General features: G+C 47.6%; 1 protein-coding gene across 2 annotated transcripts in view; it reads right to left on the bottom strand.

The window, feature by feature from the left end:
- pcgf1 (polycomb group ring finger 1) overlaps positions 1-25,671 on the bottom strand; it is a 65,531-nt gene that overhangs the window by 20,246 nt on the left and 19,614 nt on the right. For both annotated transcript variants that reach the window (XM_085975848.1, XM_085975855.1), the window contains exons 3-5: positions 21,108-21,260; positions 19,984-20,055; positions 15,432-15,537 (exon numbers count right to left, since the gene is read on the bottom strand). In XM_085975848.1, the coding sequence (XP_085831974.1) occupies positions 15,432-15,537; positions 19,984-20,055; positions 21,108-21,260 (331 nt within the window). The remainder of the gene's footprint in view (positions 1-15,431; positions 15,538-19,983; positions 20,056-21,107; positions 21,261-25,671) is intronic.

The following is a 25,671-nucleotide window of genomic DNA, read 5'->3' as shown; positions in this document are numbered from 1 at the left end:
AGTACCAACTATGGATCGGGAGCTCTCAGTACCAACTATGGGTTGGGAGCTCCCAGTACCAACTATGGATTGGGAGCTTCCATTACCAACTATGGGTTGGGAACTGCCAATACCGATGGTGGATCGGGTGCAAACTGGATTGGGCTTGGCTGTGACGGGCTTCTCACTGTCGATGCCCACTGTACGTAGGTCTACACATGATGAATGGGCATTTGTGCAATGCTGGCATTCAGGGGAGATGTACCCCAGTTAATAGAACATAAGAAATAGTAGCAGGAGTAGGCCATTCGGCCCCTTGAGCCTTCTCCGCCATTCAATAAGATCATGGCTGATCCGATTTTGGCCTTAACTCCACTTTCCTGCCCGCTCCCCATAACCCTTGACTCCCCTGTTGCTCAAAAATCTGTCACTCTCCGCCTTGAATATATTCAATGACTCCGCCTCCACAGCTCTCTGGGGTAAAGAATTCCAAAGATTCTCGACCCTCAGAGAAGAAATTCCTCCTCATCTCCATCTTAAATGGGCGACCCCTTATTCTGAGACTATGCTCACTCGTTCTAGATTCCCCCACGAGGGGAAACATCCTCTCAGCATCTGCCCTGTCCAACCCCCTCAGAATCTTACATGTTTCAATAAGATCACCTCTCATTCTTCTAAACGCCAATGAGTATAGGCCCAACCTTTCCTCATACGACAACTCGCCCATTCCAGGTATGAGTCAAGTAAACCTTCTCTGAACTGCTTCCAACGCATTTACAACCTTCCTTAAATAGGGGGACCAAAACCATACGCAGTACCCCAGGTGCGGTCTCACCAGCGCCCTGTACAGTTGTAGCAAGACTTCCCTACTTTTATACTCTATCCCCTTGAAATAGGTGGCATTTTTGGGTGCAAGAGGGAAGAAATTGGAAGGGAGAAGCGCACAAAAAAAAAGAAGAAATAATGAAAGCAGCAACTTGAAAGCTGGGTCGCTCTCTCAGGCTGAAATCATCGTGGCGCTTGGGGAAGAACAAATACCAAATTCAAATGAGGTTCACCTCCTAGTGCAGAACCTGCAGCAGAAATGGTTACAAAGTGAATTATTTTCTTAATACGCTCACAATAAACTCAGAATGCGGCTGATCAGTCAGACCACGGTGACCCCCTAATTGTTTTTTATTTTGCACAAAATTTTATCCCATGTGCAATAGTTGAATAATAAGCAGATTTACACCAGACTGCCCGAGTCAGAACAAGGTTACCCTGTTTCATGAATAAAACAGTTCTCATTATTTTGGTGGAAGTGTTAACTCGATATCTCTGATGAAATTTGGTGCTGAGCTATTCCCTTACTTCCTCGCTTATCAATCCCTTGTAACCCGTGCTTTAGTTTGTGCTAGTTTGCTGTGGTACCTGGATGGAATTAAGGGTACATTTACGCGCTAATGTTAAGAAAGAAAGTGGAGCTTGACCTGACTACCACTAAACCAAAACTGACAATGAGCCAAAGCTAACAACTTTAGCACCACAGCGAAGCAGCTCCTGCTAGGTTCCCTGTGTGAACAGGGATTCTTTTCGGATGAGAGGTTAAACCGAGGATCTGTCTGCCTTCTCAGGTGGACATAAAAGATCCCATGGCACTATTTCAAAGAAGAGCAGAGGAGTTCACCTCAGTGTCCTGGCCAATATTTATCCCTCAACCAACACCTAAAAATACAGATTATCTGATCATTATCACAGTGCCGTTTGTGGGACCTTGCTGTGTGCAAATTGGCTGCCGCGTTTCCTACATTACAACAGTTATCACACTTCAAAAGTACTTCAGTGGCTGTAAAGAGCTTCGGAATGTCCCGAGGTCGTGAAAGGCATTATATAAATGCGAGTTCTTTCTTTCTCTCTATCTTTGACTACAGATTGTGGATTACACAGGGTAGTGGTTACTGGACGAGCAACCCAGAGGTTGAGTCTCAAATCCCGCCATGGCAAGTTATGAAACTGAATTCAATCAACTGGTCATTTGGAGGTTGGCACTAGAAAAATGACCATGTAAACTGCGGGACTGTTGTATAGAAAAATGAAAGAACTTGCATTTAATTAGTGCCTTTCACGACCTCAGGACATCCCAAAGCGCTTTACAGCCAATGAAGTACTTTTTGAAGTGTGGTCACTGTTGTAATCTATAAATTCAACTGTTTCATTAACGTCCTACAGGGATCCTGCCACCCCTACCTGGTCTGGCCTACATGTGACTCCAGTCCCACACTGTGTGGCCGGATCCTAATGCCCTCATGACAAACAGGGATGGGCCATAAATATTGCTTTGTCGTGCAATCCACATCTCAAGAACAAAAACATTTTTATTTTTTTTATTTTTTTTTTAAAAAGTAACAGTGAAAGCAAGACTCTCAGCAGCAGCGTAAACGCGATCTTCAGCTATTCAAGGCCAAAAAAGTACTATTTGGACTTAAAGGCTTGAAACTGATTTACAGGAAGCAAGATCGGGTTTGGAAGAGGCAGTGTAAATCGGTGGTTGAAACCTGCAGCAAACCAGAGGCCGATTCCCCATCTTGAGGAAAGCATCTTAACTCATAGAATGATACAGCACAGAGGGAGGCCATTCGGCCCACCGTGCCTGTGCCGGCTCTTTGAAAGAGCTGTCCAATTAGTCCCACTCCTCTGCTCTTTCCCTGTAGCCCTGCATTTTTTTTTTTTGTTTTCAAGTATATATCCAACTCCCTTTCGAAAGTTATTATTCAATCTGCTTCCCCCGCCCTTTCAGGCAGAGCATTCCAGATCACAACTCGCATCTCCCCTCTGGTTCTTTTGCCTTTCACCAAATTCCAAAACAAGTTCAAAGAACGAGGTACGGTGGTGTAGTGGTTAATGTTACTGGACTAGTAATCCAGAGGGCTGGACTAATGATCCGGAGACACAAGTTTAAATCCCACCATGGCAGCTGGGGAATTTAAATTCAAATTAAATAAATCTGGAATGAAAAGCTGGAATGTGAAACGCATTGGGACTTCCTGAGGTTGTGAAAGGCACCATATCAATGCAAGTTCTTTCTTTGGGTGAGGTGCTGGAGGGATGCAAGAACCTGTGGAGCCATATCCCCAGCAATAGTCAACCCGCCTCACCATTTGTATTGGAACATAGAAACATAGAAGATAGGAGCAGGAGTAGGCCATTCGGCCCGAGCCTGCTCTGCCATTCAATGCGATCATGGCTGATCATCCAAATTCAGTACCCTGTCCCTGCTTTCTCCCCATATCCCTTTAGCCTTAAGAAATATATCCAACTCCTTCTTGAATATATTTAATGAATTGGCCTTCTGTGGTAGAGAATTCCACAGGTTCCCCACTCTCTGGGTGAAGAAATTCCTCCTCATCTCTGCCTAAATGGCTTACCCCTTATCCTTAGACTGTGACCCCTGGTTCTGGACTCCCCGACCATCGGGAACATCCTTCCTGCATCTAGTCTGTCTAGTCCTGTTAGAATGTTATAAGTTTCAATGAGATCCCCTCTCATTCTTCTAGAGGAAAGAGATTGTGGTATGCATCCTCATGGAAGACTGGAAATGAAGATCACTGTTTACGCGTGGGATGGGGAGGGAGTGGCACACCGGGAAGCGGAAGAGAAGGGAATGTGATCACTGTTTACGTGTTGAAATGGAAGTCATGGTGCTGGTGGTCACTCTGGAGCAATCAGCAGTGCGATGAAACTAATCCCTGGGGCTGCGGAGGTAGATGTAGCTTGTACTCGGGACATTTTCTTCCTCCGGCTTTTCGACTGAAAATGGCGATGGTTGTGGGGGGGGGGGGGGGCGGGCAGAGGAAGAGGGGCCTCTTCTAACCCGGCTCACCTTACACATGAGGGGAAACTGGTAACACATGAAGAAGGCTGCACTATTTTAAAAGGACATTCGCTGGGATCAGTTCCGTTTCCCTCCAGAAAGAAAGAGAAAAACAAATTTGAAATTATTGGCAGGCAAGCAGAAAAAGAACCAGCCTCCTTAAACACTGCTGGTAAACTGTTTATCAGAGTTTCCAACAGCTTTGTGCGAGAGCTTTGCTGATAGCAACACATCCAAACTAATTGCTTTAAAATTAGTATCGACCCCAGTGCCTGCCAGCTGCTGCAAATTCACCAGATTGAGTGATGAATCTGGACTCAGACAAACCGCTCGATAGGAATTTTTCATTTTTTTCCCCTTGGTGTATTGATTGAACATGCTCCCTGCCTTCTGCGCTGTACAAAGCCAACTCGCCCTTCTCGCTCTTCCCCATCCCTTCCCTGCTGTCAAGGTAACACTCCGCAAGTGCTTCACACAGTAATTAAAATCAATGCAGGTGATAGCCATGTTCAGGGCAGAACTACCAGTGCAGGTAGGGGTACGGTAGCATAGTGGTTATGTTACTGGACTTGTAATCCAGAGGACTGGACTAGTGATCCAGAGACGCGAGTTCAAATCCCACCACGGCAACTGGGGAATTTAAATTCAGTTAATTAAATAAATCTGGAATTAAAAAGCTAGTATCAGTAATGGTGACCATGACACTATCGGATTGTCATAGAAACCCAACTGGTTCACTAATGTCTTTACCTGGTCTGGCCTACATGTGACTCCATAGCCATGTTGTGGTTGACTCTTAACTGCCCTTCACCACATGGACTGCAGTGGTTCATCATCAAGGGCAATTAGGGACTGGCAATAAATGCTGGTCTTGTCAGCGACGCCCACATCCCGAGAACGAATAAAAAAAGTGATAGCCATGTTGAGGGGAGAAATAACAACAGAACATGCTGGAAACACTCAGCAGGTCAGGCAGCATCCGTGGAGAGAGAGAGAAACAGAGATGCCAGTGTAGGTGAGAGCCATGTAGAGAAGAGCAATAAATCTGCGTCCTGGTATCACTGAAGAGTTGAGGCAAAACCTAATGGCCCAGAACTTGGTGTCGGGGGCTTGCCGCGCGTACAAGCCCCCGATGTGCGCTCACCCTGCGCGCCGACATCTGAAACCTGGCCCGCAGTGGATTTCCTGTCACTGGCCCGGTTCTGATGTTGGCGCGCTGTGCTAACCTGACCCAGCGGCGTAGTTAGTGCGATGTGCCGGCTGGGATCAGGTGAGCACTGTTCAGCCAATCAGGGGAGGGGAAACTTCATTCATAAGTTTGAGAGTAAGATGTACCTTATCATGCCAATAAAGCGATTTGTATTGTATTGCATTGTAAGAACTGTCAAACTCATGAGAAGTACTGCACCCCAAAACATTACTTAAACTTTAAATAAAATTTTAAAAAACATCCCAATCATTAAATTAAGTATAAATAAGTTTAAAAAAATAAACAATTTTTTTTTTTGAAAAAAATAAATTTTTAATAAAAAGGGTCTAAAACCAAACTTACCTTATTGTAAGATTCTTTAAAATAATAAAACTGTGGAAAAAAAAATTCTAAATTGCACTAAAACACCACTTACCTGTAAAAATAAATACGTGTGCTTTTTACAAGCGTAAAGACCGGAGGCCTTTACACATGCGCAAATCCCCCAAAACAGAGGAAATCCAAGACGCACGCGCTGCCCCCTACAGCGCACGCGCTAGCCTCTTCACCTCTTGGGTTAGAGGAGAGGAAATGCCGGTTTTCAGCACATGCGCTGTGCATGCTGAAAACCGGCATTTCCTCCGGCCAGACGCGTGAGTACCCCTTCCGTACTCACGCGTTTGGGGAGGAATTACTGCCCCAATAAGCTTGGGCTCTTTAATCACGAAGGGAGATGTCTCAAAGGGGTCCTTATAAAGATATACGATACTTAAAACAAAGTAAACCCAGAACTTTCAGATACCCAAGACAAGAGGGCACAACAACTATGATAAATTGACCCTTAGTGTTAGGGGATTAAATACGTGGGGTTACGGAGATAGGGTGGGATATGTGTCGGTGCAGGCTCGATGGGCCGAAATGGCCTCTATCTGCACTGTAGATTCTGTGAACAACTAAACATTTAAGTAGCACCTCTAGCCTTAATGTCCCAAGGCACTTCACAGAAGTGTAATCAGACAAAGATGGATGCTAAGCCAAAGGAGGAGATATTAGGAGGCGTGGTCACAAGCTTGGCACCAAAATGAAAAGAACTGGCTGACTGTTCCTTTGCCCCTTTGGGAGATCTTGCTGCGCACAAAAATGCCTACACGGCAAGTTACTGAAGTAATTCATTGCACGTGAAGGGTGAAGCACTTTGAGATGTTAATGAGAGGTGTGATAAGGCGTTATGTAAATGCAAGTCTGTCTTTCTCTGCCCCCGACAATGTAGAAGAGTCACGAGCTCCAGCCTGAATCAGATATGCACTGTCTAAATTAAAGAAGGAAACTCTTCAGTTTATCCGTCACTGTTCAAATTAACATTCTCCTTCATACTCAGCAACAACATTGAGCGTTTCCGGGTTAAGCACGGCACGAGGACAATCTACCGACGTGTCTTAACATTAAAATGTTTTAATCGGTTATAAAATAAACCACAATTTATCCCGATTTGTTTTTTTTAATTATCCAATATTCACCTTTCCTGGATAAACCGGTTTGTGCTGGGGTCCAGCTCCATGAGCGGCCAGCAGCTATTTACCCAAGCGACAAACTCTTTGCGAGAGCCCAGCCAGTAAGTGGCAGTGGGCTATTCCTCCTTGGGGGACATCACAGCGCAGCGTGACCCTGTCCGTGACCCAGCACCAAGGCTTGTTCACTTTCCAGCAGAGGTAACTGGCTAGTGATCGGGCAGGGAGGGACCTGGCTGATTTTTTTTTCTTTAAAACTCACCCTAAGTTCAGGAGGGGGTTATTGTGACCAACGTTCCCTTTAATTTTTTTTTGGGTGTGCGGCCCCTTTAAGGGGCTGCGTGACCCATTCAAAATACCGCGCACATGCATTTTTTTTCCTATTTAAAAGCCAGTGAGCTGGCTGCGCAGGAGCAGCAGAGCGCTGTGCGCTTGCGCAGTTTAATGGGAACATTGGTTGAGACGGAATGACAACACTTCAGATTTTGGCTAAATCAGCCAATTCAGTGCGGGTCAGGTAACGGATAACCGGCCAGCAGTAGTTTACCACTGCACAGGGCACATGCTCACTGCGCCATGAAGGATGCAGTCACCAGAGAGTTTATTTTAAAAGTGGTGACCATGAACAGCACTATTGTAAGAGCCATAAAAGCTTAAGAAAATACTTTAAAATAGTGGTTAAATGGCATAATACAGTTAATTTACCTGACCGACTTATTGTATTAAGAAACCCCCTATTTTCTTGCTCCAGTAGTATAGTCCGAGACACCCCCTTCATTCTTGCCATAATGGAACAGTCTCTAAGCCACACATGGGTGCAGCCATTTTACAGTTTAAACTGCACGTGGTTGAAGGAGGCAGAAGGTGTGAGGTTTGGAGCAGTACAGTTTTTGACCGTGTTCGTTTATACGTGTTTGCTTTGTAGTTCCGTTTGTTAAGTGTTATAGTAAACAGTTTAAAAGACAAAGCTACGTTTGGGAACGTTTTATTTCGACACGCGTCTACTCGTTGTTAAAAACCCCACAGCTCAGTGGCTGCCTGTTTGGAAACTAAGAAGCGCCACTACATTAGTCAAAAACTTGCTCCCTAAGAAGGAAGGGACGGAATCGTCGGCGAACGTATACCCAAATGGTCACGGAGCCAGACGACAATATAAGAAAGCGAAGGTACAGCGACTGCTACTTGCTTTGTTCATTCTATTGAGAAGCTAAATAAGAGCTGCGGGTAAAATGGCCGAGGCCTTACGGAGCCAGGAGCTTCCATCAGCCAGAAAGATTGCTGGCCAAAAGAGGGAAATAAAGCTCACCCCAAAGGCAATGGAAGAGAAGTTACATAGAAGCATAGGTGCAAGGAAGGCTAAATTAGCTCAGATAACTGGAAAAATGAAGATAATCGATCGTCTCATGGAAGATAATGCTAATATTAAGAAAGCTGAAGACATGATGTATTACGATTTCTCCAAGCTGCATGAAGGATTTAATGTACTCAATGAAGATGTATTAGCACTTCTGCCTGAAGAAGAGGGAAACGCTGATCAGCACAACTGGTTTGATCTTAAATCAACCAGCATTAAGGACTATATCAAGGCCACGGAACAGTGGAGGTTAAAGATTCGTCAAGACGCTGATACAGCAGAGAAAGATAAAGTTGACGATGAAGTCGGACCAGACGATAGCATTTCAGAGACTTCCGCCAGACCGAGCAAAAATCGAAAAGAAGGTAGCTCTGTTTCTGGACGCAGGTCAGTCGCTTCTACCTCAAGCTCGTCGCGACGCATGAGAGCGGAGGCCGAACGGGCGGCGTTGATGGCGCGCGCAGCATCTTTAGCGGAGAAGCAAGCTCTTGAACGGGAAGAGGCCCAACTGCAGGTCCAAGAGGCCCAACTGCAGGCCCAACGGGCCCAGGTGCAGGCAGAGAAAGAACAGCTGGAGATAAAAACAGCTATCGAGGTCTCAGACGCCAGGTTGAGTGCGTACGAAGATTATGAAGGCTCACGGGACGGCGGGAGCCACTGCCAGTCAACGTCGTCACATAGAGTTGGATCCAGGGCACCTTCAAGAGTTACAACAGAGCCCGAAGGCAATCCCCTGGCATTACAGCGTGGAAGAGTGGCCTCTCCACTAACAGGAGCACGTGATGCTACCCCAGACGTCAGACGGTCTAGACTAGACCCTGCTGATGACCACCAGAGGCCTGAAGACACAGGGAGAAGCCTATACCGAGTGATGCAACGTCAGAACGAAATTACAGAGATGCTTGTAAAACAACAGAATCTGTTTCGACTCCCTCAAAGAGACATACCAGTGTTCCAAGGCGACCCACTCAAGCATAAGCCCTTCATCAGATCCTTTGAACAAGCCATTGACTCCAAAACAGAGAGCAGCAGTGATAAGTTGTACTACCTGGGACAGTACACCAGTGGTAAGCCACAAGACCTGGTCAGAAGCTGTGAACACATGAGACCGGACCGGGGATACATAGAAGCCAGGAAGTTGCTGCAGGAGCACGATGGTAACGAGCTGAAGATAGCCACTGCATATATCGAAAAGGCTACCAAGTGGCCACAGATCAGATCGGAGGACGGAGAGGCATTGAACACATATGTTCTTTTCCTCATAGGATGTCGCAACACCATGGAGGATGTTGAATTCATGGAAGAGATGGACAATCCTACGACTATGAGAATCATCATCTCTAAGCTTCCTTACAGGATGAGAGAACAATGGAGAAGACTGAGGGGGGACCTGATTGAGGTGTACAAAATAATGAGGGGCATAGATAGGGTAGATAAAGAGGAACTTTTCCCCTTAGTGGGGGGGTCAATAACAAGGGGGCATAGATTCAGGGTAAGGGGCAGGAGATTTAGAGGGGATTTGAGGAGGAACTTTTTCACCCAGAGGGTGGTTGGAATGTGGAACTCAATGCCTGAAAGGGTGGTGGAGGCAGGAACCCTCACAACATTCAAGAAGCATTTGGATGAGCACTTGAAATGCCATTGCATACAAGGCTATGGACCAAATGCTGGAAAATGGGATTAGACTGGACAGGGATGGATGGGCGGCGCAGACACGATGGGCCGAAGGGCCTCTTTCTGTGCTGTAAAACTCTATGACTCTAACAGCCTTTGAGATAATGGAGAGACGGAAAGGTAGAGCCAGGTTTGCAGACTTAGTGAACTTCATAGACAAACAGGCTAAAATTGCTAGGGACCCATTGCTTGGAAACATCCAAGACGTCAGCCCGACCACCGATGGAAGAGTGAAAGCCAAGCCTGTTGAATCAAAGACTCTCAGGAAAGGTGGTTCCAGGGGAAGCAGCTTTGCAACTATCGTCACCCAGGCCGAGGAAGGCCCCAGAACTCATCTCCCAAAAAGAGCAGCACAGTGACGTCTGCTAATGCCTTTCAGAAGCCATGCTTATTCTGCCAGAAGAATCATACATTGGATTTCTGCAGCGACATCAAAGCACAGCCACATAAGGACAGAATCGAATTCCTGAAGTGCAACGGCCTATGCTTTGGATGTCTCTCTCAGGGGCACCTGAGTAGAAACTGTAAGCAAAGAACAACATGCAGAGAGTGCACTCGGAAACATCCCAGCCTGCTGCATATCCATAAAGAAGAACAAGTCTCTAAGAAGAGTGAAGAAAACAATACCGACGAGAAGGTTGTTTCAAGTGCTCTGGTGTCGCTAGAACCAGAGACTTGTGGACTCACTGGGGCCGGTGACAGTGACTGTATTCTTGCCATTGTACCAGTAAAGATCAAGTCTAAGGGGAGCGAGAAGCTTGTGGAGACTTACGCCTTCATGGATCCAGGTAGCTCAGCAACGTTCTGCACAGAATCACTCATGCGACAGCTGAACGTTAGAGGCAGAAGAACAGAAATCCTATTACGCACCATGGGTCATGAGAAGTCAATGCAAAGTTATATCCTGTCAGACCTAGAAGTGTGTGGACTTGAAGAGAAGGACTTCATAGACCTGCCTAATGTTTTCACACAGAGGGAGATTCCTGTTAGAATAGGGAACCTAGCCCTGCAGAAGGACGTGGATGGATGGCCTTACCTAGAAAAGGTGCGTCTCCCATACATTGAAGCAGAAATTGGCCTATTAATTGGAACCAATGCCTACAAAACTATGGAGCCATGGCAGGTGATAAACAGCAAGGATGACGGACCCTACGCCGTCAGGACAGCCCTTGGATGGGTAGTCAATGGACCGGTAAGGAGAGATGATGGCCACAAGTCGAACAAGGAGCAACGACAAAACGTCACAGTTAATCGCATCTCTATCGCAAGCATTGAAGAGCTGTTGATACAGCAGTTCAACGCAGACTTCTCAGAATGCAGCTGTGAGGAAAAGACAGAGATGTCACAAGAAGACCATCAGTTCATGGGTTTGATGACAAGGTCTACACAGTTCATTGATGGCCACTATCACATTGGTTTGCCACTGAGAAGACAGACCGCGAAGATGCCGAACAATCGCTGCATAGCAGAGCAACGCGCCATCAGTCTAAAGAGAAAGCTGAACAAGAACCCCGACTTTCACGAAGACTACAAAGACTTCATGAGAAACATCATAGCGAAAGGCTATGCTGTAAAGGTGCCCGAGGAACAGTTGAACAGAGACGATGGAAGGGTCTGGTACATTCCTCATCACGGGGTGTATCACCCAAAGAAGAAAAAGATCCGTGTAGTGTTTGACTGCGCCGCCTCATTCAGAGGAACTTCACTGAATGACCAGCTGCTTCAAGGTCCTGATCTTACTAATACCCTCATTGGCGTCTTGACTAGGTTTAGACAAGAGCTCGTTGCCATGATGGCAGACATAGAATCAATGTTCTACCAAGTTAGAATCCCTGATGAAGATGCTGATCTTCTGCGCTTCCTTTGGTGGCCAGATGGCGACGTTAGTCAAGCGATGGTGGAATGTAGAATGGCCGTACACTTGTTCGGAGCCACATCGTCTCCCAGCTGTGCAAGCTACGCTCTCAGAAAAACTGCAGAAGATGGCAAAGGCAAAGCACCATCAGAGGCTGTGGAGACAATCTTCAGAAACTTTTATGTCGACGACTGTCTGAAGTCCGTGTCAACAGAAGACGATGCCATCGCACTGTCAAGAGACCTTAGAACTCTGTGTTCGAATGGAGGATTCCATCTGACTAAGTGGATAAGCAACAGCAGAGCAGTTCTAGCTTCTATCCCAGAAAAGGAAAGAGCCACTGAAGTCAAAGATCTGGACCTGAGCCACGATGTCCTTCCTATCGAGAGAGCTTTTGGTGTACAATGGTGCATCGAGTCAGACACGTTCAACTTCAGGATAATGGTGAACGAAAGACCATCCACAAGACGAGGGATTCTCTCCGTGGCCAGTTCCATCTACGACCCTCTTGGATTCCTGGCACCACTCATTCTGCCGGTGAAGCTGATGCTACGAGAGCTGTGTAGAGACAAGAGAGGATGGGATGAAGATATCCCAGAAGGTCAAGCTCAGAGATGGCACAGATGGTTGACAGATTTGCAACAACTTTCTAGCTTCAACGTCAGTAGATGCATCAAGCCCGCGAGTTTTGGAGTTACAAAGACGGCTCAACTACATCATTTCTCGGACGCCAGTGAGGACGGCTATGGCACGGCTACTTACCTCTTGCTGACAAATCAACAGGGCCAGAAACATTGTGCCTTCCTCATGGGGAAATCCAGGGTGGCTCCGCTGAAGCAGGTCACCATCCCGAGACTGGAATTGACGGCAGCGGTTGTTGCAGTTAAAGTTGACCAGGTGATGCGGAAAGAGTTACAGCTCCCATTAGAAGAATCTGTCTTCTGGACGGATAGCACGACGGTGCTGAAGTATATAGAGAATGAGAAGATACGCTTCAAGACCTTCGTAGCAAACAGAATCTCATCCATTAGAGAAGCTACACAACCATCTCAATGGAGGTACGTAAACACCTCATTAAACCCAGCAGATCAAGCCTCACGAGGATTGAAGGTTGAAAACTTCATGAGGAGTGAAACTTGGATACAAGGCCCAAGTTATCTGCTGGAAACAGAGAGATCATGGCCAGAAAGACCAGATATGCCAAGTCAGATTACTGAAGACGACGTCGAAGTCAAGAGATCAGTCACAGTAAATCTCATAAATACGAAAGACAACTTTGACACAGTGAACAAGTTTGTTAACCATTTCTCAGGATGGCACCAGTTGAGGAAAGCAGTTGCATGGTTTCTAAGGTCGAAAGAGTTGCTGCTACACCTGAGCGGTAAGAGAAAAGAGTACCGAGCCACTATCAGTCAGTCTGAAAGTAACCCTGATAAGCAGAGAATGCTTCTACAGCAGTATACGCATCATCACAAGACCACATTGGGCAAGAATTCATTGACCGTGGAGGATTTGGCCAAGGCTGAGAAGGAGATAGTTCGCTTCAGTCAAAGACAAAGATACCCAGAAGAAATCGAAGCTCTACAGCGAAATACTCCAATCAAGAAAGGTAGTCATATCTACAAGCTGGACCCTACACTGCAAGATGGAGTACTGAGGGTGGGAGGGAGACTAAACAAATCTGCTATGCCAGAGGAGGCCAAGCATCCTGCTATCCTTTCTAAGGACCTCCGGGTTGCTACCCTCATTCTTCAGCATATACACCAGAGTATTGGACACAGTGGGAGGAATCACGTGCTTGCGAAGCTAAGACAAAGATACTGGATTCCAGGAGCTAATTCCGTAATAAGAAAAATACTCTCTGAATGCATTGTTTGCAGACGGTTACACGCTAGAGCTGGGGAGCAGAAAATGGCAGACCCGCCTGAAGACCGTTTGTTACCAGACAAGCCCCCATTTACAAACGTAGGGGTGGACTATTTCGGGCCTTTCGAGGTAAAGCGAGGACGGAGCCTTGTCAAGAGATATGGTGTGCTTTTCACTTGTTTGACCATCAGAGCTGTTCATATTGAGGTGGCACACACGCTTGACACTGATTCCTGTATTAACGCCTTGCGGCGCTTTGTCTGTAGAAGAGGACAGGTGTCCATTATGCGTTCTGATAATGGCACTAATTTCGTCGGAGCGGAGAGAGAACTACGGGAAGCTATTGAAGGTTGGAATCAGCTTAAAATACAGGAAGCCATGATGCAAACAGGAATTAAGTGGATCTTCAATCCTCCGGCTGCATCCCACCACGGAGGTGTCTGGGAAAGACAGATACGCACCGTAAGAAAACTACTCAGTTCTGTACTGAAGCAGCAAGCGCTTGACGACGAGGGACTCCAAACCGTTCTGTGCGAGGTCGAAGCCATCATTAATGACCAACCGATAACTAAGACATCAGATGATCCCAATGACCTCGAAGCCCTGACTCCGAACCACCTGTTGTTGTTGAAAACACAGCCAGCCATGCCCCCGGGAGTCTTCAAAAAGGAAGATCCGTATGCCCGTCGGAAGTGGAGGCAAGTTCAGTATATGTCAGACCTTTTCTGGACCAGATGGACAAGAGAATACTTACCTCTGCTACAGGAGCGTCAAAAATGGTCCAAAATAAAGAGGAACTTCATTGTCGGAGACATTGTCTTAATTGTGGATGATTCAGCCCCTAGAAATTCTTGGTTGATGGGAAAAATAATTAAGACCATGCCAGACTCCAGAGGCGTCGTTCGTCGCGTTTGTTTGCAAACCAAGACCAGTACCCTGGAAAGACCGATCACAAAGCTCTGCCTGCTACAAGAAGCAGCGTGAAAGGTTCCCGAACGAAAAAAGTGGACACTTATATTGTAAATATGTTGAACTCATTAGTTTATGACTCTTAATGTTTGAGTAATTGATATGCTTCATGTGCCTAGTCAATTAGGGGCCGGAATGTAAGAGCCATAAAAGCTTAAGAAAATACTTTAAAATAGTGGTTAAATGGCATAATACAGTTAATTTACCTGACCGACTTATTGTATTAAGAAACCCCCTATTTTCTTGCTCCAGTAGTATAGTCCGAGACACCCCCTTCATTCTTGCCATAATGGAACAGTCCCTAAGCCACACATGGGTGCAGCCATTTTACAGTTTAAACTGCACATGGTTGAAGGAGGCAGAAGCTGTGAGGTTTGGAGCAGTACAGTTTTTGACCGTGTTCGTTTATACGTGTTTGCTTTGTAATTCCGTTTGTTAAGTGTTATAGTAAACAGTTTAAAAGACAAAGCTACGTTTGGGAACGTTTTATTTCGACACGCGTCTACTCGTTGTTAAAAACCCCACAGCTCAGTGGCTGCCTGTTTGGAAACTAAGAAGCGCCACTACAACTATTATTAGCCAAAGCTTTAAAGTGGAACCCTTTCTCAGCAAGACTTGAGCTCAAAACACTAACAAGTTGTTTCCCTTCACAGACACTGGCCAACCTGCCGCGTATTTCCAGCATTGATGGAGGTTTCTTTTAATTGCCACTCTTCCGACGGCCCAAGTCCGAATTGGGGCCGACAATCTGGCCTCTCTCCACCACCCGAGGCAGATGTTTGGAAGCAAAACCTCCCAGCTAACCCCGTGCCCAGCCTGCCCTTCGCAGATTCTCATTCCCCCCCCTCCCTCCCTCCCTTCCCCTAAAAGAGAGCCCTCCCAATAATAAGACATATCAGCCAATAAAAGAGGACTGCTTCTCGTTAAGAGTCTCCCGATCCTGTCCCAATCTGGCACAATGGGGAGCTCCCAGATGCTTTCACATGGGTGCTTTCTAGAGCTGGTGTGAGAAAGCATCGCAAGGCTACATCAGCCCGAGGAGGAAATGGCAGGCAAACTACACCACACCCAACATCGCCTATTCCACGGTCTCCCAAGTAAGACGCTCGCGCCGGATTATTTAAGTACAAACTAGGAGCTGATACGCTGGGACCTATTAGCAGTGATTCCTTTCAAAAGCTCACCCGTGCCTCTCCAAACATAGCGAAACCTGCTCGTCGTATCTGTAGTAGTGGGCTTTGGAGTGATCGAAGGTCGTGTAGGGAGAACTGGCCAGATCTGGGGTCATAGCTGAGGGAGCAAAGGAAAAATCAGAAAAAATGTTTACACCACATTCATAGACACAAGCAAAAACTGATCAAATAAGACACAAATACACACACAAAGATACAGACTCGAAAACACAAAAACAACTATGTGTCTTTATATGACACCTTTAACGTAGTAAAACATCCCAAGGTGCTTCACAGGAGCGTTATAAAACAAATTACATAGATATTAGGGCAGATGACCAAAAGCTTGGTCAAAGAGAGTCTTAAAGCAGGAGAGAGGTAGAGAGACGGAGAGGTTTAGGGAGGGAATTCCAGAGCTTAGGGCCTCGGCAGCTGAAGGCACGGCCACCAATGGTGGAGCGATTAAAATTGGGGCTGCTCAAGAGGGCAGAATTAGAGGAGTGCAGAGATCTCGGTGGATGTGGGGCTGGAGCAGATTACAGAGGTTGGGAGGGCGAGGCCATGGAGGGATTTGAAAACAAGGATGAGAATTTTGAAATCGAGGCGTTGCTTAACCGGGAGCCAATGTAGGTCAGCGAGCACAGGGGGTGATGGGTGAACGGGACTTGGTGCGATGTAGGACACGGGCAGCTGAATTTTGGATCACCTCAAGTTTATGGAGGGAAAAACGTGGGAGGCCAGCCAGGAGTGCGCTGGAATGGTTAAGTCTAGAGGTAACAAAGGCATGGATTAGGGTTTCAGCAGTAGATGAGCTGAGGGCCGAGACGGGCGATGTTAAACAGGTGGAAATAGGCAGTCTTAGGCACAAAAACCCAGGCTCGAAAACACAGAAAACTGGTTGGGCCGGATGGCCTGTTTCTATGCTGTATATTCTATGTAATTCTACGTAAAAACACAGACATGCCAATTCCTCAGAGACTTCTGAACTTTCATAGCCTTCATGGCCGATTGTTCAGTTTTAGATTTGAATGAGTGCTCTGTGGGTGGGGACGGAAGTCTCTAAAATCCCGTGAGCCCCACCCGGCTATTTGGCAGCTACTAAAGTCCAATATTTAGGTGGGGGTTTTTTTTTTTTTTTTAAAAAGAGAAACTGCTGGAAGCGTCCAGCAGGTCAGTCCACACCCGAAAAGAAAAAAGGCAGGTTGACGTGGGGCGGCCCAACAGAATGTCCGAGGGGCCCCGGTCGAAACATTAAGCTGTCTTTTCACTCCCGACTGACCTGCCAGAAGTTTCTAGTTTTTGTTCCAGTTTTAAAACGAAAAGTGGTCCATTTTATTCTTTAGCCAGCGAGTTAAAGGGTGCGGACCTGGCATGGTGCAGTATACCCCCTGCGGTCACATTCAGAGCTCAAAAAAATTTTGAGGATGTAACTGGTAAAATAGATAAGGGAGAACCAGTGGATGTGGTGTATTCGGACTTTCAGAAGGCTTTCAATAAGGTCCCACATAAGAGATTAGCGTGCAAAATTGAGGCACATGGGATTGGGGGCAAGGTATTGACTTGGATAGAGAACTGGTTGGCAGATAGAAAGCAAAGAGTTGGAATAAACGGGTCTTTTTCTGAGTGGCAGGCATTGACTAGTGGGGTACCGCAAGGATCGGTCCTAGGACCTCAGCTGTTCACAATATATATTAATGATCTGGACGAGGGAATAGGATGCAATATCTCCAAATTTGCAGACGACACAAAGCTGGGTGGGAGGAGGATGTCGTGAAACTCCAGTACGATTTGGACAGGTTGGGTGATTGGGCAGAAACATGGCAAATGCACTATAATGTGGATAAATGTGAGGTTATCCACTTTGGTGGCAAAAACAGGAAGGCAGATTATTATTTGAATGGCAATAGATTGGGAGAAGGGGAAGTGCAAAGAGACCTGGGTGTTCTTGTGCACCAGTCGCTGAAGGCAAACATGCAGGTGCAGCAGGCGGTTAAGGCAAATGGTATGTTGGCCTTCGTAGCAAGAGGGTTCGAGTACAGGAACAAGGATGTCTTGCTGCAGTTGTACAGGGCCTTGGTGAGACCGCACCTTGAGTATTGTGTGCAGTTTTGGTCGCCTTATCTGAGGAAGGACGTTCTTGCCATGGAAGGAGTGCAGCGAAGATTCACCAGGCTGATACCTGGGATGGCTGGAATGACGTATGAGGAGAGATTGTGTCGATTGGGCTTATACTCACTGGAGTTTAGAAGATTGAGAGGGGATCTCATCGAAACCTATAAAATTCTGTCAGGCCTGGCCAGACTAGATGCAGGAAGGATGTTTCCAATGGCCGCGGAGTCCAGAACCAGGGGTCACAGTCTAAGGATAAGGGGTAAGCCATTTAGGACTGAGATGAGGAGGAATTTCTTCACCCAGAGAGTGGTGAACCTGTGGAATTCTCTATCACAGAGGGCGGTGGAGGCCAGTTCATTAAATATATTCAAGAAGGAGTTAGATATATTTCTTAAGTCTAAAGGGATCAAGGGATATGGGGAGAAGGCAGGGACAGGGTACTGAATTTGGATGATCAGCCATGATCTCATTAAATGGTGGAGCAGGCTCGAGGGGCCGAATGGCCTACTCCTGCTCCTATCTTCTATGTTTCTATGTTTCCCACCCGTCCCAAGTGTCAGCGCCTTCGAAGGGAACACTGGGGGGAAGGAGGTAGCAATATTCAAAACTGGCTGACGCACTAATCATGGCTGCCAGCACGGTGACCCGATGGGAAATGTTCGGGTGTGTGCGTGTGTGACCAGAAAACAAAAGACGGAGGCAATAATCGCAGCCTTTTTAATATTGAAGGAAGGCCCTGGGGAGGGCCGAGGAAAACAGCATTCATTCATCTTATAAAAAGAAAAAAAATTGCAAGCGGCTTGCGATCTGAGGGGAGTAGTGCGCTCTCCCAGGACAGTCCCATTTAATTTCAGCTCAGGACTGGAATAAGGGGAGGCGGGGGGGTGATGTGCTGGCGAGGGGGCGGGTGTTCAGTGGTAGACTTTGTGCACAGGTTGTTGTTAGCAGGCCTATTATTTGGAGCGGGTAGGGTTGCCAACTCTTGCTGATCATATTCCTGGAGGTTTAATCGCACGACCTTTCGTCCCATCAAACAGCCTTTCCCATTGCCCCCGTAATACAATGTTTTTAAATGCCCCCTTCCCCTATGATATTCCTGGTGCCTGTATCTCGAGTCGGTGTGTGTACCTACCCCGGGCACTAATACCGAGTAAAAATGCTCAGTATTAAAATTTGTGACAATCTAAAAACTCAATGATTTATCGACATGGGGCTATGTTCAGGTTGGAGGTCAGCCATATCTGAGCTTTTTTATTGGCTATGCAGGATCTGATGTCGGTTCCAGGTCTACTGGTCTAAGAGGGGAAAAAACTTTTAATTGTGATGGTCAAGGTTTGATTTTCCTGCTGGGTTTTTCCTCGCAGCAGTGTCCAGGAGATTAATCTTCAATTCCTGGAGACTCCAGGGCAAGCCTGGAGGGTTGGCAATGCCTATCCTCACCCGATGGCTATACACGTGCACCTTTACAAGCCAGTGCCTGTACTGAAGTACCACCGGCCCAGGTATCGCTGCGTCAGCACCCGAGGCAAAGTCAGGCCACAGACCCAACCCAGGGGTGGAGGGGGGGACCAAAGACAAGACAGCATTGCGCAGTTAATGGGCTGGATTTTCATTGAGTCGGGTAGGAGGTGGGACTACAACTTTCGGGGATGTAGTCCCGCCTCCATTGAGTTCTAGCCAACCCCCACGATTTAGACTTGATTGACCTTGTTGATCCCGCTCAGCAGGCCAATTAAGGGCCACCCGGCAACAGGTGACATCACAGATTGATATTTCATCTGTCAAGACCTTTTGTCAGATGAAATATCAGCGTTTGACAGCTGTTTGAAGTACTCCAAGTTAATTCCTTCCTCTCAGGATGATTTAGAGATCTCCCCGGAACAGAAAGCTGAATGCTGCAATTTTTGACAGCTCGCAGCCATTCTGCTTTCTGTGCCGGTGAGATGAGGGACTCCCGAAACACTTTACACACACCAAACACACTTACCTTTGCACTCATGCACCCATCACTCACCTGAACACCAGACATCTCGAACTCTCCAAGCCCTTCAGCCCGGCGGTCCGCCTCCTCTAACTTGGCATGGTTTGGAGCCATCGGGAATCCCACACTTCAACATTCAAAATAGGGATTAGGCTAAAAACTGCCTGTTAACAGGCACTTAATTGGCACTAATCCCCTTCCCGCCTCGGGGAGGCGGGTCCCAGTGCGAGGCGGGCACCCGCCTCCTTTGCAACTGGCATGGAGGCGGGTTGGGACCCCCGATTTCGGGATTTTAACCCCCCCACACGCCTCCAGTCCCGCCTCCACGGCCCAATGAAAAGCCTGCCCAATGAGTCCCCGGTTATAGCGCAACATTTGACTGGCTGCAGTGTGCGGTCGTGAGTGTGTACTATACTCTGGCCCAAGCCCTGCGCAGTAAAAGCAGCCACGGTCCGTCTCTCTATTCCATACCTTCATTAACTGGTTGGATGACCCTGTCCAATCCTCGAGACTGATAGAATTCTCGGATTCGCTTCTCTTCACCTGTAAAAGGTAACACATTTCATACAGTTTAAGCGGCATTGTGGAATTGGACGGGGGCGGGGGGGGATTAATGCCTCGTTATACAGAATATAAACCAGGTGGCATTCTCACAGACAGGAGCCCATCTCAAGGGAATCAGTATCTCTGCTGAAGGGAGCCCGAGAGTCACAGAGTCATGAATGGCACTGCTTTGTGACAGCTCCCTGCCCCTGGGGGAGGAAGGCAGGGGGAGTCAACACGGCAAATCTAATCAGGTGACGACTGTAAGAGAAGTGGAAAGGCCGTGCGGCCTAACAAAGCTCGTCCCTCCAGTACACCGACTCTCCCAGACCAGCATCTAACAGTCTACCCTTATTCCTGGATCCCTGCCCCACCTCCAGCCTACCCATACATTGTGCCGTTGGGGGAGACGAGAGCGCAGAGCTGGGCCTGCACAGCGAGAGGCCTCCATGGGCGGCAGGCGGGAATGCAGCTGCAGGCCCTGCCAGGTGCTGAGGAGCCCCCAGGCCGTGTTAATGGCCCAGAATGGAAAATAGCGCAACTCTCGGACCGCTGCTCCCGGACTGGCACTGGTGGGGAGGCCAGCAGGAACACTGGCCTCCATCTCTGCTCCCCATCCCCTCCCCCAGCCCATTAATCCAGATATTTATCACTCTTTGCACGTTATAGTTGCTTTTGAAATCTGACAAACTTATTTCCGCTGGTCTATACTTGTGACCTCTGACCAATGTCCCAGCTAAGGTGCACGGCTGCGCGGTAATCGCAAAGTTCCCGCGCAGGCCGCTCACTGGCTTTTACATTGTGAATAGAGCATGCAGAGAAATTTAAAGGGATCACGCATTAAAATAAACAGGCCGCACAGAACAAAGCTCAGCTTAGCGCGAACATTGCCTCCGACCCCATTATCCGGCCAAGTGTTGAAGTGGTACATTTAGAATTTACCCTCTCTACGCCATAACTGACTGAGGGTCCGCCACACACAGCCTCTGACCTCTAGGCCGGAGGGGCTGGTGTACACAAGCCACTGGTGGTTAGCCGGTGAATGAACTTACTCTCCTGTAGACCTGGCACTAGTTTGTAGACAATGTCCTGCATCACTCGATCGAGCTTCAGGTTGAGTAGAGGCTGCGTCTCGTGGATTTTGATGTTGCACATTGGGCAGTATTTGCTGGTCTGCAGATACTTCACGATGCAGCTCTTACAGACTGGAAAGAAAGGGGGCATTTTCAGAGAGAACGCACACAGGACTCAGCACACAGTGTAAACTGCTCAGCAGGCATAGAATCGCACTGCACAGGAGGAGGCCGCTCCACCCATCGTGCCTGTGCCGGCTCTTTGAAAGAGCTTTCCAATTAGTCCCACTCCCCTGCTCTTCCCCATAGCTCTGTAAATTTTTATCCAACTCCCTTTTGAAAGTTACTGTTGAATCTGCTTCCACCGCCCTTTCAGGCAGCGCGTTCCAGATCACAACAACTCGCTGCGTAAAAACAATTCTCCACATCTCCCCTCCCCTAGCTTTTTTGCCAATTATTTTAAATCTGAAATAAAAACAGAAAATGCTGGAAATACTCCAGCAGGTCAGGCAGCATCTGTGAAAAGAGAAACAGAGTTAACGTTTCAGGTCTGTGACCTTCCGTCAGAATCTGTGTCCTCTGGTTGCCGACCCTCCTGCCAGTGGAAACAGTTTCTCCTTATTTACTCTAACAAAACCCTTCATGATTTTGAACGTCTCTACTAAATCTCTCCTTAACCTTCTCTGCTCCAAGGAGAACAATCCCAGCTTCTCCAGTCTCCCCACATAACTGAAGTCCCTCATCCCTGGTGCTATTCTAGTAGATCTCCTCTGCACCCTCTCCAAGGTAAGTCACTCTGTCCACTGTCATTATCACTTTGTGTGCGATTTTCGATACCAGACTTTTAACATAAAAAAGATGCTGGAAATACACAGCAGCTCTGTCAGAATCTGAGGACAGGTTAAAAGTTTGGGTGAAGACCTTTTTGAGATTTCTGTTTTAGATGTTTGTTAAGGGATAACTATTGGACACCAACTCCCCTGTTCTTCTTCAAAATAGTGCCATGGGATCCCTTACATCCATCCGGTTTAACATCTCATCTGAAAGACGGCACTTCCAATAGTGCAGCGCTCCCTCAGTACTGCACAGGAGTGTCAGCCTGGATTGTGTGTTCAATTCCCGGAGTGGGACTTGAATCCAAAGACACTTTCTCTCGTCTTTTTCTTTTCACTTCATTTCGCCTCATCCGACAGCTGCTGGCTGCTGCCTCGAATTCCTGAGCTTAATGCTGCAACACCTGCCTGTGTCCCGTTGTTCGCTCACCTACGGATGCACTTTAAACAGGCAGGCCCAGAGTCAAGTATCCGAGGGCAGCCAAGGCTCATTGTTCGGGGCTTGAAAGTGCCCTGAGGCTCTGCCAGTTGGCCATTAGTAGGCGATATTTTATCTTAACTGATTTCATTTCTAACAATGGGAAACGCTTGCAAATGATGGAGGGTTTTCTGATATGGTGTCAGTGGGTTGCATTCTCGCTGCTGATACAGGAGCTCGTGGGTTCCGGTCCCACTCCAGGAATTCAGCCCGTAATCTAGGCTAACGCTCCCAGCGCAGTACTGAGGGAGCGCTGCACTGTCGGAGGTGCCGTCTGCTCTCTCAGGTGGGCGTAAAAGATCCCACGGCACTATTTTGAAGAGCAGGGAAGTTATCCTCGGTGTCCTGGCCAATATTTATCCCTCAATCAACATCACTAAAACAGATGATCTGGTCATTATCACATGGCTGTTTGTGGGAGCTTGCAGTGTGCAAATTGTCTGCTGAGTTTCCTACATGACAACAGTGACTACACTTCAAAAAGTGCTTAGGGACGTCCCGAGGTCGTGAAAGGCGCTATAGAAATACAAGTTCTTTCTTTTCTTTTATAGTTATCATTTTATATCCCTAATCTTTCTTTCTTCAGGTTTCCGAGGCTCTGCACCTCTCCCCAGCCTGGGCGGAGAGCTGGTTAAAGGGTCTCAGTCAACCACTGCCACTTCTCATTCCCTCTCCGACCCCTCTTACCTCCGAATGCTCGATTCACGCTGGATTACGGCTGCACCAGTAGCTCACCAGTACCTCGCTCAGCTCTTCACGTGCCAGGGCGTGGTTATTTGACTGTGGAAGGCATCACAGCCAAGCGCGCTCCTGTCCCCGTCTGACATCCACGCGCAGACTTTCCAGCACAGGTCAATGAACGACCGTCGGGAGCGGGAACGCTGACCGATTCGTCCCCTTGCCCGGGGTGCGTGGGGGGCACATTGGAAGGCGGACGCCAACTGCCAGGCCTTTCCCACGGTGGGGTTGAGATCAGCTAACCCGCGGAGGAGCGGGAATCGAACAGGGGACTGATGGCCCAGTACCAACCAAGGCTGAGACATTACATCGAATTTACAGCACAGAAACAGGCCATTCGGCCCAACTGGTCTATGCTGGCGTTTATGCTCCACACAAGCCTCCTCCCACCCTACTTCATCTAACCCCATCAACACAGCCTTCTATTCCTTTGCCCCTCATGTGCTTATCTAGCTTCCCCTTAACAGCATCACTGCTATTTGCCCCAACCACTTCAAACTCCCCCTGCTCTTCTTCGAAATAGTGCCCATGGGATCTTTTACATCCACCTGAGAGAGCAGACGGGGCCTCGGTTTAACGCCTCATCTGAAAGACGGCACCTCCGACAGTGCAGCGCTCCCTCAGTACTGCACCTGGAGCGTCAGCCTGGATTACATGCTGAATTCCTGGAGCGAGACTTGAACCCACGGCCTTCTGACTCAGCAGCGAGAGTGCTACCCACTGAGCCACAGCTGACAGCATATCAGAAATCTCTGTAGTCTCCTCCAGCCCCACAACCACCCCTGCCCCCAGAGATATCTGCAATCCTCAAATTCTGTCCTCTTGAGCATCCCTGATTATAAATCGCTCAACCATCAGCGGCCGTGCCTGGGCCCTAAGCTCTGGAATTCCCTCCCTAAACCTCTCCGCCTCTCTCTCCTCCTTTAAGACGCTCCTTAAAACCTACCTCTTTGCCCAAGCTTTTTGGTCACCTGCCCTAATTTCTCTTTATGGCTCGGTGTCAAACTTTTGTCTTATAACACTCCTGTGAAGCACCTTGGGATCTTTTACTATGTTAAAGGCACCAAGCTGCTGCTGTTGTTGTTGTCGCGAGTTCCACATTCTCACCACACTCTGGGTAAAACGGTTTCTCCCGAATTCCCTAATGGATTTATTAGTGACTATTTTATATTGATCACCTTTAGTTCTGGTCTCCCCCACAAGTGGAAACATCGAACCCTTTAATAAGTGTCAGCCGTGGCGCAGTGGGCAACACTCTCTTCTGAGTCAGAAGGTCGTGGGTTCAAGTCCCACTCCAGAGACTTGAGCACAAAATCTAGGCTGACACTTCAGTGCAGTACCGAGGGAGAGCTGCATAAGAACATAGCAACATAAACATAAGAAATAGGAGCAGGAGTAGGCCACACGGCCCCTCGAGCCTGCTCCGCCATTCAATAAAATCATGGCTGATCATCGATCTCAACCCCACTTTCCCGCCCGATCTCTATATCCCTTGATTCCCCTAGAGTCCAAAAATCTATCGATCTCAGCCTTGAATATACTCAAAGACTCAGCATTCACAGCCCTCTGGGGCAGAGAATTCCAAAGATTCACAACCCTCGGAGTGAAGAAATTCCTCCTCATCTCAGTCTTAAATGGCCAACCCCTTATCCTGAGATTATGCCCCTAGTTCTAGACTCTCCAGCCAGGGGAAACAACCTCTCAGCATCTACCCTGTCAATCCCCTCCAAAATCTTGTATGTTTCAATGAGATCACCTCTCATTCTTCTAAACTCCAGAGAGTATCGGCCCATTCTACACAATCTCTCATCATAGGACAGCCCTCTCATCCCAGGAATCAATCTAGTGAACCTTCGTTGCACCGCCTCTAAGGCAAGTATATCCTTCCTTAGATAAGGAAACCAAAACTGTGCACGGTCGGAGGTGCCGTCTTTCGGATGAGACATTAAACCGAGGCCCCGTCTGCGCTCTCAGGTGATGTAAAAGATCCCATGGCATTATTTCGAAGAGGAGCAGGGGAGTTCTCCCCGGTGTCCTGGGCCAATATTTATCCCTCAACCAACATCACTAAAAATCAGATTAGCTGTTCATTATCACATTGTTGTTTGTGGGAGCTTGCTGTGCGCAAATTGTCTGCTGCGTTTCCTACATTACAACAGTGACTACACTTCAAAAAGTACTTCATTGGCTGTAAAGCGTTTTGGGGCATCCTGGGGTTGTGAAAGGTGCTATAGAAATGGAAGTCTTTTTTATTTTTCCGTATAATTTTAAAGTCACTGGGGAAGAGCAATGCCACTGAATGGTAACACCTGCCCAAGCGCTTGATCAAATCTCCCCGTATGCAGTACAGTGAATTGGTGATCGAATGCTTCCCTGCCCTAGCACAACATCCACAACCTAACCCGAGACGCAATCCGCCTCCCGCTCCTTTCACCCTCGCATCAGTAAAAAAACACAACCATTTCTGGAGAAACAGCATCACCCGGTGGCACCG

This window comes from Somniosus microcephalus, chromosome 2, assembly GCF_052327205.1.
Source record: "Somniosus microcephalus isolate GS21.2 chromosome 2, FLI_Smic_1.0, whole genome shotgun sequence".
NCBI classification, from domain to species: Eukaryota; Metazoa; Chordata; class Chondrichthyes; order Squaliformes; family Somniosidae; genus Somniosus; species Somniosus microcephalus.
The sequence above is the reverse complement of the archived record's forward strand: the minus strand, read 5'-3'. Positions and strand labels throughout refer to the sequence as shown.